The following is a 13562-nucleotide window of genomic DNA, read 5'->3' on the forward strand; positions in this document are numbered from 1 at the left end:
TTCTAATTAAAATGGATGAATGTTGGTCCCTTTTGCTTCTTTTTCATACAACCTGGTTATAACAATTATCTACCTATTTTAACAATGCGATTTTCTCGGCACTTGATTACTGTTACAAGTTTGTTGAACTGTGGTACCTACTAGATCTGTAGGTAATGGCTCTGTAGGTAATGGATGATGGGTTTACAGCCTGCAGTGGGTACAGAGTACCCATTACAGAATATGGAGCTGTTACAGGCTGTTACAGGCAGAACTGGCAGCTGTGCCTGTACAGCCTATATAGTACAGACAGTACAATGCTAGTGCAGACAGTACTATAAACCCACTACAGTGTGCTTGCCATCCTGTGCCCTGTAGTGAGTACGTAGCCCCCACAGTGGGGTAGAGGGTAGTGCACCTTGTTGTATGTTACCTTGTCGTACAGTACATACCTACTACAGTGGACTGTTCACACTGTACCCACTACATGCTACTGCACACAACTATGCATTATGCACACACTACAGGCCAAGAGTTGTCACTATTCAGCACACAAGCTGCAGTGGGTTACTCCGTGCAGTGGATACATTCCACAATTGAGGGGTGTAAAGACAACTAATACTGTCAGCGAGTTGTTTAAAAGGTGGAGCTGAACGGACAAAGTTTGACGCACCTATACACATCAATATGTGATGCTGGAGACTCGCCAGGAGTGCAGGCAGCCGCAGCTGCGCCAGCTTGCCCAAAAAGTGCAGAGAGGCTCCCTCCTGGCCCTCACCACTCTCACCCAAGGCGCGCTCGGGCAGCAAGCCCAGGAACCGGTCTACCGCTGGACGTCTGTACAGAAGTGCAGTGCACGTTAAGGAAAGAACAAAGACCACATTTCTATCAAAGATTCCATCAAAGATTCTATTTAAGATCCCATTTCATTTTTTTTATTAATCATTTTATCATTGAAATATTTGAAAACAAGTGTTTTCTTGGTAGCACATGCATAAGGAGTGTTTAAATGTATGGTGCCATTTAGTGAAGTTGCCTGAGGCAGCCTACATAAAAGCAGTGATGTTCGTGCAGGCAACTACTTAGGCTGGCATGTAGCGTATGTGGTATTGTTTTTGTACACTCTGGGTGAGTGGGCTTTGATACCGTGATGCTCTTTAATGTGTCTCAAAACCTAAGTGCACGTGCGTTTTCTATTTCACCTAGGTCAAAATACGGGTGCTGCGGTTGGGATCAAATACGCGACCTCGAGCAATGCCATAGCTGCAAGGCTACCGCGGCGGGCACAGAAGTGTTGATTTGACAGTCGACCATGTCCATAGCATTGCCTGGACCCTGCAATGCACTTTAATTTATGTGTCTCTGCTTCTCCAGCTCTGCGTAATTTGTCCGTTTGACATATTTGCATGGTGTTTATTCTTCAGAAATAGCAGGAACATACTGTACCGTACCTCGAACTTACGCTTATAAAGTTTCCCCGCAACTGCTGTCGTATAGGGGTAGGATTTCCTTGCCTTCTCATGTCACCTCCCCCCCTCCCCCCACCCCCATATGGGAACTGCCTCTTCTCCTCCCTCCTCTCTGCAGTTCTATCTACATCACCTCTGGACTCACACGTTAGTAGAAAGGGAACAGCTGCAGTTTCTGCGATGCTTTTGAGAGTGGTCACAGATAATTACAGCAGTCAAGAGGCTAATGTGGCAACACCCAGGGAGCTCCAGAGGGTATTGTGCACATTCAATGCGGTTGGGGTCCAAACGAGTTTCTCGTGTTGCCTTTCTTCTTTTCCACGCTCCTGTCACGCGTATACACACGCTTTGAACCACCCCTTGACGCGGTGTGCCAGGCGGCGGCGGCGGCGGCAGCAGCAGCAGCAGCAGAAGTAGGAAAGTTGAAGGAAGAGGCAAAAAAAGCTTTGCTTTAATATATGTCCAAGGACTTCTCCAACCTGTCCAAACCTCTCCAAGGACTTCTTGAAAGAGAGTATTTAGGATCAGTTAGTTTCCACTACTGTTCTATCTTCAACATAGGCTCTCTAAGAATCTCAGTGTACAGTCGAACCCGGCTATATCGAACTCGCAAAAAAACGCCTATCAGTTCGATATAGAGCATAATTCGATATAAGCCTGCTAAATAATTGGATGTCATAAAAGCACATACCATCTATAAGATCACTTTATTGACGAAACTAGCTTAGTTTCACATAGATTAGTCCTGCATTTTCTTCTGCTTGGGCAATTTCGCTGCCTGCGACGCACGCACTTCCCCACGTTGTCTAAGGAGTCCGAGCAGCTGAGGCCGCAACCTTCCGCATTCGCGCAGAAGCACCGGACTAATGCGAGTGCACCAATCATTTCGGAGGATGTGGGCAAAGGACCGTAGTTGCTTTCCTCAACGTGCCTACTTTCATTTGTGCTCGGTACGATGTCGGCGATGTAGTCTTCGTTTCGGGATCTACCGTCGTCGCGACACCATCATCTGCACTCACAAACTCGTCCACCGTTGATTCGAATGTCCCAGAAATTTTGACAGCTCGCTCCAAACTTCGGCAACACCGGCAACGGCTTCGTCGCATTCATCAGAATTTACAGTCATCACCGAGCACGCGGAAACCGGCACGTATGAAGAACGCCTCGTACCCGGCCGTGCGTACGCGTCAGGCGCCATGGGCACCGGGTTGCGAGTCTGGCCACTTTAGCCCTAATCGTGCTGAGAGTGCTCCTCGGAATCTTGCACGCTGCGGGGATATCGCGTTCGACGCGATTTATGATTTCGATCTTCACGACGAAAGGCGAATTCTGCCGCTTCATCACGGCAACACTGCGGGAGAAGGCCCACAAGGCGCAAACACGATAAACCAGAGTAGCCGCCAGACAACTCGCACTTTCGCCATCTTGCACGAAGAGCGCACAAGAGCCTCTGATTGGCTGTCTGAGCAAGCGCTGTAGGCGGGCCAGGGTAATTTTTTGCTGGGGAGTGCCGATAGATAGTGATCTAAAGAAAGGAAGGACGCTTGATTCTGCAACCCGTGAGGGAGAACGGCGAAGCGTCGTCAGGGGAGAGGGAGTGGGAAGTGAAAGATGATAGAGAAAGAGGGAGGATAATAGACTTCACTATGCGCGACATAGGGAGTGGTGACGGCTCGCCCAAACAGGTCTGAAGCAGGTTTTAGTTCTTTAGATCAACATTACGTATAAACTAGACCCCCCCCTCCACCCCTTCTTTTTGTTAAGAAAACTTGCAGCTAGGTGCTGAAAGGTGTTGGGAACAAAACTGAACATAGTGAAAATACAATTTTCTGACAAACTGGTGTCTAATCATAACTGCCAAAGCCAACTTCAGCGTCGCCAATTCTTGTGTGCTTTAAAAGGAAAGTCCCCATACAATATAAAACCTTGTTAATTCGGGCTTCACAGGACTGAAAAAAATGTCAGAATTAACCGAATGTCAAATTACTGAGGGTATCAAGAAAACAATAAACAAATGCTTACTATCTCAACACACTTTCATTTACTGAATGAATCGGCAAGCTGCATTTCTATTTTGCACAAAAGCAGCATGGAAGCAGCAATTCTCACCATCTGGAGATTGATCAGAGTTTGCAGCGGCGAAAGCCTTGAGACGTACTTCACAGCGCGGCCGCGGCGCGCGTTTACATTCGAGGTCAATAATGCACACATCCCAATTATTTTTTGCCAGTGGGCTGGTCGCCAACATATTATCCGTCCGTCACAATGCAGTCTCTTCATCCTCGGCAGCTTCCGTCACGTTTGTGACATTGTGCGTGTAGCCTCGGCACGGAATCAAAATGAAACTGCAACCACTACGGACAAAACTGTAGTTGTTATAGATGTAATCAAGGACGGCGACCATGTAGTTTGAAAGCAAGCAGCCGACACGAGCACAAAGTAAAAACGAAACTACTGTTTGCCACAACCGCTACAGATGAAACCATGATTGCTATCGATGCAATCGTGGATGGCAACTGCACAGTTATAAAGGTACACGCCCAATGCGGTGTTACGTATGGCAGTAAACGCGAGATTAAAGGCTATGTAGGCACTAATAGGCACGAAGCATTCAGGTGTTCCTATCGTTCACATATGATTTCTGCTGGTGACTATGGCAATGTCGACTCCACCGCTTCCTTAGAAGAGAGTTCGTAGACGCTACAGCAGTGTTTGCTCTCCTGTGTTGCACATTTGCAGCGCTTCGCACTCGCCGAGCTCCTAGAGTTGTTCAAATCAACCGGCGTGCGGCCAAATACGCCCGAATTGACAAGAGTTTGATTGCACAGTTTGAAGGCATACGCCTGCTGGGACCAAAGGACGATTCCGAATTATCTGATTTTCCAAATTGACGAGGGTTGAATTGGCAAGATTGTTTTACTGTAATGAACTATTGATAAAACAAACACTTCTTGCGGAACTATTGCGTTTGATGGGTTTGATAACAAAAACTGATGAGCCATTGCTTACTTACACGACTTCCAAAAGTGTTCGCGGTCCTAGGATGAGCTCATGGAAAAAGTCGAGGATAAAACGGGCGTCCTTGGGCTGGAGTATATCGCCCTCCTCATACAAGGACAGCATGGCCTCCACCAACTGCAGGCAGTCTGCCAAGGAAAATCAGCATCTTACCATTAGAACGCCAAAGTTTTCACATTGAGACACTCACCTAGCAAAACACTTTAATTTAAATACATAACATTATTTTGAAATGGTAGCTTTTATAGGCTCTTCCTTGGCTGGGAACAGTGTTGGTGGTTAGTCTACCGTATTTACACGATTGTAAGTCGACCACTTTTTTTAAATTTGAAAGTCTGAAGTTGGGGGGTCGACTTACAATCGAATCCAAAACATGGCCCCAGCAAAAAAAACGATACCAACAGGAGCTACAACGTAGTTACAATTTTATGTTTGCTCTATGGCCCTACCCGTATCTTTTCGCTGTCCTGCGTGTTTGTTCGCTTTTCGGAAGGGTTTTTCAACATTTTGAGCGTTTTACAGTGCATGCAACGCTCATGGGGTGGGGGTGTCGATAGTTGATGGAAGTGCCGCTGTTCCCATTTGCGGCGGCACAATTTCTTTCTCTATGGTGGCACCCTCAGAACGGCGGCGCTCGCCGGTTCCTCTTTCTCTGTTGAAAGGCATTGGTATTGGTTTGGCACATTCTACTTGACTGACGGCTACGTGCTACTTCTATGCTTCCCCAGTCGTCATGAGTGCTCCAGGCCCACTAATCGTTTGGCACTCGTTCACAGCAGCGTTCATGAGGGCTGCCATCCTTTACGCCGAAGAAACAAATCACTGCGCAGCGGGCCGCAATTTCGATGTTTCTGAATGGGTGGTGCGAGAGTGGCGACTGCAGCGAAGCGAAATTTTCACCTGAGACGGCAAGTGAGAAATTTCCCACGTGCCGAAGTCTGGACGCTTTCCGGAGCTGTAGGCTAAGCTTGCGGCGTACGTCGCTGAAATGCATGATCGAACCCTGCCAGTGAAGTTACGTTATCGCGCCCATGATGTCCTGGTGCGGTCATTTGCCAAATTTGAAATTTCGCTGGACCACGACGCACTGTGGGACCGCAGCAACGATGACGATGGCAGCACTAGTGAAGACGAGTAGTCCAGTGACCATGTCAGCTACTAATAAATTTTCGCTATCGAATTGCACCCTCGGGCATGCTCTCTTTTTTTCTTTTTTCTGGTCACGAGATATGGGGGGGGGGGGGGGGGCGACTTACATTCGAGTTGACTTACAATCGTGTAAATACGGTAACTAAAACAAGTAGAAGGCTGTACAGAAAAAAAAAATATGAATGGCATAGTTTGAAAATAAAGTTCAAGATGGCATGCTGGTGCAATCGTAGACACTGTCAGGAGCCAGCTAGAGCTGTACCTATGGCCTTTCGAGTGGCCTTCAACATACGCTGTCAGAAAGGCAGGAATGTTGATGGCTCTGCTCACCACCAGGGGATACACGTGGCAGCAGAAGACGAGCGATCTTGACCACAACACGGGTGTCTCCCGATCGCACTTGGCCAGTATTGATGAGATCACCAAAAAAGGCCAGCACACGCTGCCCTTGGTCAGCACTGAGCACGCCTAGCAGGCCAGCCAGCACCTCGCAGATGCCCAGGTTGATGGACGTCACAGACACCTGCAGCATTGCAGCGGAGGCACTTACAGATTTTGAATGTGGTACCAAATAGATCAGCTTACTCGTTAGAACTTCTGTAAAGCAGTTATCTGCAGTCCTTCAGGGTTCCTAAAGAGAGCTGAAATGCCTCAAGAGAAAGCGTCAAAGAGCGAATGCCTCGCCAGATTTTTCGACTGGACTATCTTATGGACATGTTGAATTACAACACAAGCCCATTTAGCTACTCCTATTGAAAAAACAAATGTAGGAGGCTGTAAGTAAAAGCTTACGACCAGTTCAGACAACATGTCAAAAACAAGAAACGGGAGTGATTCCTGAACTAGTTTTCAAACTCCAACTAGAATTCAACATCAGCCACATTCACTTCTGGCACACATCCCATTTGTCATTGATCGCAGACTGTGAATGGTACATAGAGCACCAACAGCATAAATCTGGAAGCTTAATTAAAGTGTATTAAACTTTTTGCTGTAATGGTGCCAATATGCTTGACAGTATGCTGCAAACGTACGTGCATGGATGCATATGCCACTCAATTGAAGGGTGAACTGACTTGCCTTGCCATCCCTGTCACTGTGTTCTGTTCTGGCACTCTGATTTGATATACAGTAATGAAACCTCATCAATATCGATTGATTTAAAATATAATAATTAGAACATAGTAGCAACTAATCCCTCACACAGCCACCAAGGAGCTTATTACAGAAGAATCTTAAGGATACGAATCTCTTGGGACACATAAAAGAATTCTATCACCCAATTCATAGCACCGAGAATGCTAAAAAAATAAGGAAATTATGCGCAGGAATGAAATAGACGATTTCGATTTCGTAAAAATTTTATTTCTAAATAAATTTATTTCTGCAATCCTAGGACTTTCCTTTATGTCGTGGCAAGCCATTAAGAAAAACGACACATCAGAATTTGGGAGAATTGCCCCCTTTCAGCGAGTTGTTAAAATAGGGAAGTAAAACATGACTTCAGCTGGTGCTGTCGTACTGCTGATCACATAGCTTTCTGTTGATGTAGCACCACCACCTTGGTATCACCGTAAACGCAAGATGTTGGAGCTTCAGATAGCTGCAGCACCGTATTTCACCATGCAGAAATAAAAACAAAAAAAGGGAAACAGAAACGGAGAACTAGCTTCGTCATTCGTTACTGCAGTCACATGGCGTGCAGAGAGAGCTCCCATTGGCCAGCGCCAATTTGAAACACTAGTGCTGTTGTTTCGCATACATTTTTGGCAGCAGCGAGCTGCACACTTTGTATGTTTGAAGTCGGCCGTTTCAAGATCTGCCTGGTTATCTAGAGTTTTCTTAGGTGTTGCATCCTAGCTGCTGCCTGATAAGGCAGCAGCTACGATAAGGGAATCCCAGCTGTGCAAGATAAAGGAATCTGTTTACTTTTCTTTGCATTCGCAAAGCTACTTCATATTATACAATCTGACAGGTGCAAAGGCAGAAAATTTTCGTATTGTCATCGGGCAAAAGAGACGACACAAGGCGTGGAATAGAGAGATAAGGGAACTCATGGGCGAATGCCGCCGATCTTGCTGACATGGCAAGACAGGGCCTTATGCGATTGCCAGCTTCTGATGCTGCTTCTATTACTTTCTTTTAAGGGGTAGGGGGTACATGGAGGACAGAGTCAAGGCGGAATGACGTAGGTTGCCCTAGCAACAAGAACGCGACGAAGCATCGGCGCGGCTGTTTTACTAGCCTGACAACAGCCAGTGCCTGGAGCTACCAGCGCGCGACTGCCGGTGCCTCCCAGCCGGTTCTACCAGGGACCGCACAGTGGCTTGGTTGTCCATATCATGCACCACGGCATGAAATGTGGTTTGCAACTTATGAAATATTGCATGTTGTAAATGGACTTGGGCCAGCTCTTTTGAAAAAGTCGCATCATCCTGAAATTTGGATCAGGTGTGTTATCACCGAGATTCTACTGTGCAGTAAAACACCGCTGCAACAAAATTCCTACGACAACGAAGTATTTTTGATTCCTTATCAGGATCCCATAGACATCAATTTATCCCGATTCTCTTCACAGCCAATTACTTTTTTAACCCTACCAGTTCAACAAACATTTTCCAGGGTACAAGTCAGTCAATCAAACACATCACTAATGGTTTAAATGCAGACGCAATGAATCCATGATACAGTCTCAACAAAGTGTAATGTATTAGCCGACTGCTTAACTGTAGTGGATCATCGTATGCTTACCAATTAGTGCGTACCATGACCACCTTTTGTTGCAGCTAACTGCGCCACCTAGATTTGCAGTGTGGCTGACAACGCGCTCTACCACAACCAATTTTCCACCTTTCCCAAATGTTTAGAGACGGCTCCACGAATGAATCTGGTATCAGTGGAAATGCACGGAGGTGTGGTAGTGGCATCGGCAAAGAACATGGCCAACGACGAGCACACCAGTGTGACCTATAGCCACAACCCTAATGTGATAAGCATCATAACTTATCTGCCTGACAGTGCATGTGGCATAGTGCCGTTGGATGCATACTGAATGTGATTAGCCAAACGTGCACTCGTTCTCTGCAGTGTATTTGAGTGTGACCGGTCTGATTGCGTGTACATCGCTTGCAGTCAGTGGTTTCATATTGGTTCAGTGTAAGGCATGTGTGATATTACAAACACAGTGGAAGCTGCCGTGGATCGCATGCTCGCATCAAATCCACAGGCTACATCATGAGGGATAATCAGTTGCCGACCAGCTCACAGGTGACAAAATAATCGAGATGTGCGCATGGTAGCAAACGGCACATCTACTCGGATGAAGATGGGTGACCTGTGCTGCTATCGCGCTGTCAGAGAAGTCGTAAGGCCTTTGCTACTGGGAGTGCTTATCAGTCACAAGATGCCGAAAATTGCAGCATTTTGTGCTGACTAGACACAAGGGCTGCAGATTTCTACTTTAAATAAAGATGTGTTGATGCGGTAAGCATTTGTTTATTGTTTTCTTGAGACACTTGATAATTTAACATATGGTTTATTCAGACATTCTTCCTAGTGTCTTGAAATCTGAATTAATGAGGCCTGATGGTATTGCCGTTTTTTGAACAGTTATGCCACATTCCTGCCAGGTATGTACTGAAGAGATTGTACTGTTATATAAAACAACCGACGTCTCCGACTCTCTGTGTGTCTTAACCTATACAGTCGAACCTCAGTATAATGAACACAAATTTAACGAACTAAATTTAAAATTTGGTTTGGCACACTTTATTTCAGTGGAGTGTTCTTCTGCTATAATGAAATCGAAAATGCAGGATCTGACACAGTATTGTCTATAGAAAAACAAATATTTTTCCAATATGCCTCAAGATATATATTCTGGTATCAGAAACATCAAATACAGTCGCTGACCGATATTTCAGATACTTGATTTTTCGGACCTGCACTATTCATGTGACACTGCCACCTACTCCTGAAACTAATGTAAATGTATAATGGCAATAACAAAAATTTTGGATGCCACACGGTGTGTCCGGCATGAACCGTATGTGCAATGCCACAAACATGGCAGCCGTGAACAAAGTTGGCGCCATGTCAACTGGTACGAAATTGTAACTTAGGCTACCAACACAGTGGCAGTGGCAACCTAAGCAGTATGAACGGTAAAGTGGCTCGAGATAAGCCATTGTGAGAAGCTTGTTACAATATGTCTGCACTCGTAGACCTAATCAGCAATCGAGCATGAGATCAGATGCACAGCTTAGACTGATGGCTGTAGTAGTGGAGTACAGATCCACGTGCAGTCCCCTCCAATATGTTCGCACTTGTAGACTTTATCAGCGATCGAGAATAAGATTACAAGCACGGGTTATACAGATGTCCGTTGTAGCAGAGTACGGATTCACATGTGGTCCTCCCTGTTTCCGAAAAGTCTGTCGGCAGCATGCACATTCTGGCAAGCGGCTTGGTTAGGTTGGACCGGAGTCGGCAAGCCAAAGTGCCAATCCTGCATGATAACACTGATCGCACGGTTACGTATGCACGGCAATGCAGAGTGTGCGCACTTGATTTACCGTTGTTGCTGTGCTTTGCATCGGCCCAGCAAGATGTCAACAAGTCATTAAAATCAACAAGAGACCCTTTGCTGGCCCTTCAGAGGCATGCCACTTTTGTTTTTCACATAGACCTAATCCCAATTATTTTTGCCAATATCTGCATTGGCAAAATGCAAAATCACAAATATTGGATATATGTAATGAAGATATTTTCGTGTCCTATGTGACCTTGCTATAACGAGGTTCGACTGCATCTGTTCAACACTTATAATCAGCTTGAAGCTTGCAAAGTTTCAGAAAAAGAATTTCGCTGGCAGTAAGTGCCTCATTATTAATATTTCCATTCTGTGCATTTCTACAAGCAGTGCACTTAGGTGTTACTGAAGGCAATGACAATGGTTGCAGTTTCATGTGAAGCTACAGAACTTTGCAGTAAAGTCCTCGAAGCTAAACACACCCAAAAAAATAGGACAGTTCACTTTTCCATTTCTCTTGATGCCAGTATTCACTGGTTACTTGATTAAAACTGAGTACCTCAGTTCCAGGTTCTTCTTGCTCATTAAAGGGATGTGCATTATACATAGAAGTACATTGAAGCGTATCCAAGTGGCTCAGCCAGCTGCTCACCTGACGATCAAACATGGCGTCTTTCTTCATCTTCTTGGCCAAGGATGACCCACTTCCAGCCACACAGTCGTGTGAGAAGGGGAAGCGCCCATCAAAGTGATTGAGCAGTTGGGTGCCAAAGTTTTCTTCAAACCATGACACCTGCAATTTGAAGTGGAGAAAGGGGGTAGGGGAGGGGGGGAGAAGAGTACTGATCATCACAAGTCGACCTGGTTTCTTGTTATTTTACACAACTTTCATTTTTGTTCAGGGCCAGGGTTGTCGTCATTTTTTGGCTTTGGGGAACCCCACCAGCCTACCTAGAGTGCTGCTGAACATTTACACTCTCCCTCGTTTAACAGATGTGCTTATACACAGAAATGAATTAACCTAATGGCTACACACAGTATAGTATTATGTATAAATGTGAACAAAAAAGTGTGCCAATTACAGGATCATTTATTTTTTTTAGAATGCTTTATTTTCAACAGACCTAATACAGAGCCTACTAGAGGGGCAGAGGCTAAAGGCTTAAAATGCCTGACAAAGGCCTCTGACCTTTTACAGTTCGGTAAGCAGTTTTGGGCAATGACAGTCACGCTTTCATCACAAAAAAAAAAAAGAAAAAACACGGAAAAAACACACAGAATATAACCATTTTACACTTTTATAAGAACAGTAGCAATGCCTATGCATGTCTATATTACTTACATACTCTCCGAAGTACATATATGCATTAAGCATACATTTCACGTGCATGTTTTTTTTAATTATTATTATGAAACTATATTCATACGACGTACGAAGATATCTGTATACGCACATACATATTGCACGCATTTGTATATTTACACACACAAAAAAAAATCAAATAGTAAGTGGACAAAGAACGACAGCAAACATTATTGCTAAGAGTATGTTAATTCAGAAATGATTATTAAATTTTTTATGTTCTTTTTGAAAATATTTATAGTGGTACTGAAATTCAATTTTTCTTCAACCTTATTTAATACATCAGCTACCTGATATTCCATTTTCTGTCGTATGTATTCAGTTCGTATTTTGGGAGTACATCGTTTTTGGAATCTTAGACAACAGCTAGGAATTATTTCATCTTTTGTGTAGTTTGTTTTTTTGTATTAATTGCAATAGCTTGAAATAATATAACTGGTCTGCCTGCAGTATACCAGGTTTGATAAATAAGGGAGCCGTTCTTAAATCTTGCACTTTACCATAATTTTCAAAAGACCGTAAAATCTTTTTTTGAAGTATAACAAGCTTGTTGTAATTTGTTTTTGTAGTGGTACCCCAGACAAGTAAACCATATGTAAGTTTGGAATAGAAAAGAGAATAATAAAGAGTTCGCTTTAGCCAGAGTGGTATAAGGTGGGTTATCCTATACAAACATCCAACTGTATGTGCTAAATCTGAAATGAGATAACTTATATGTATGTGTAGTCCAACTTAGTTTGTCTTGAAACCATACCCCGAGAAATTAGTTTTTCAACACGTTTAATTAGGCTTTCTTAATATTTTAGCATTATGTTTCTGTACAATGGTTTGTTGGTAGGACAAAATATCATGTATGTAGTTTTGGAGACATTTAATGTCAGCTTGTTCCGTTTTAGCCATTTGGATAGATGAAAAAGATATGCACTGGCATATCTGTTGAAAGGTTATGGGAGGAAAAAAATATATTTGTGTCATCTGCATACACGATGATGTCAGAGGTACCAGGGATAGAGACAATATCATTTATAAAGATGATAATAATAGTGGCCCAAGTATGGAGCCCTGAGGGACGCCTTGTTGTATTTTCATTTCCGTTGGAAATGCTCTGTTATTCTTTACAAGTTGAAAACGATCAGATAAGTAGCTTGTGAGAAGATCAAGAGCAATGCCTCGGACTCCATACCTGGATAATTGGTTTAGTAAGAAATGGAATTGTATAGAGCCAGAGGCTTTCCTGAGGTCTAGAAACAGATCAAGCGTATATGTATTCCCTATTCTCCATATTTATGACGATTTTGTCTTTGATATTTACTAGAGCCTGCTCAGTTGATTTGTGCTTTCGAAAACCATATTGATTTTCGGCTATTTGTCGATGTTTTTCAAAAAATACCAGGAGTCCTTCATAAATAACGGCTTCAAAAATTTTTGATAATGTGGGAAGTACAGATATGGGACGAACAAGGTAATCAGTGTGTGGCTCCATGCCACTTATTAGAGTGAGCCTCAGATTGCCTATTACAACGTTTGAGCTAGCATTATGTCATACCTGCTGTTGGAAACTGCATTGAGTGCAATACTTATGGGATTGAGGTTTGTGCGTTTTAAATGTGTGAAAATAATTGTACACATCCTCATAACCAGCCTCGTGGCTATCATGTTGCACCACGAACATGTTTAAATAAAATTTCACAGGAAATTCGGGCCTCAGTTAAACACGTTAGCCACTTGAATGCAGGAGCGGATTCATGGTAGTTTCACGGAGGAGGATGGGGAGAGGCAACGTTGCCCCAGGGCTTCCCTGCTGAATCTGTCACGAGTGACATACTAATAACCAAAGTGGCACTGCTGCTGTGTCTGCGTGTGGCCTCTGATGTTTACAGTCAGTCGTGTTATATTTAATTCAGTGGTAGAACAGACATTTGACCTTTTGGCACAGGTCTTGGCACTGGCAAAAGTCTAGCTTGGCGCATCAACAAGCAGTTTTGGTGCAGTGTTCCACACACACATATATATGCCAGATATGGTCTCAATTTTAACCGAAATAGGCAATAAA

The 13562-nt window shown here is 44.0% G+C and overlaps 1 protein-coding gene across 1 annotated transcript in view; it reads right to left on the bottom strand.

The window, feature by feature from the left end:
• LOC126536433 (testis-expressed protein 10 homolog) overlaps positions 1-13562 on the bottom strand; it is an 80232-nt gene that overhangs the window by 45089 nt on the left and 21581 nt on the right. Inside the window, exons 6-9 of the mRNA XM_050183392.3 lie at positions 10799-10939; positions 5946-6138; positions 4462-4594; positions 653-816 (exon numbers count right to left, since the gene is read on the bottom strand). Coding sequence (XP_050039349.1) covers positions 653-816; positions 4462-4594; positions 5946-6138; positions 10799-10939 — 631 coding nt within the window. The remainder of the gene's footprint in view (positions 1-652; positions 817-4461; positions 4595-5945; positions 6139-10798; positions 10940-13562) is intronic.

The sequence above is a fragment of the Dermacentor andersoni genome, chromosome 4 (genome assembly GCF_023375885.2).
Source record: "Dermacentor andersoni chromosome 4, qqDerAnde1_hic_scaffold, whole genome shotgun sequence".
Taxonomy (NCBI): Eukaryota; Metazoa; Arthropoda; class Arachnida; order Ixodida; family Ixodidae; genus Dermacentor; species Dermacentor andersoni.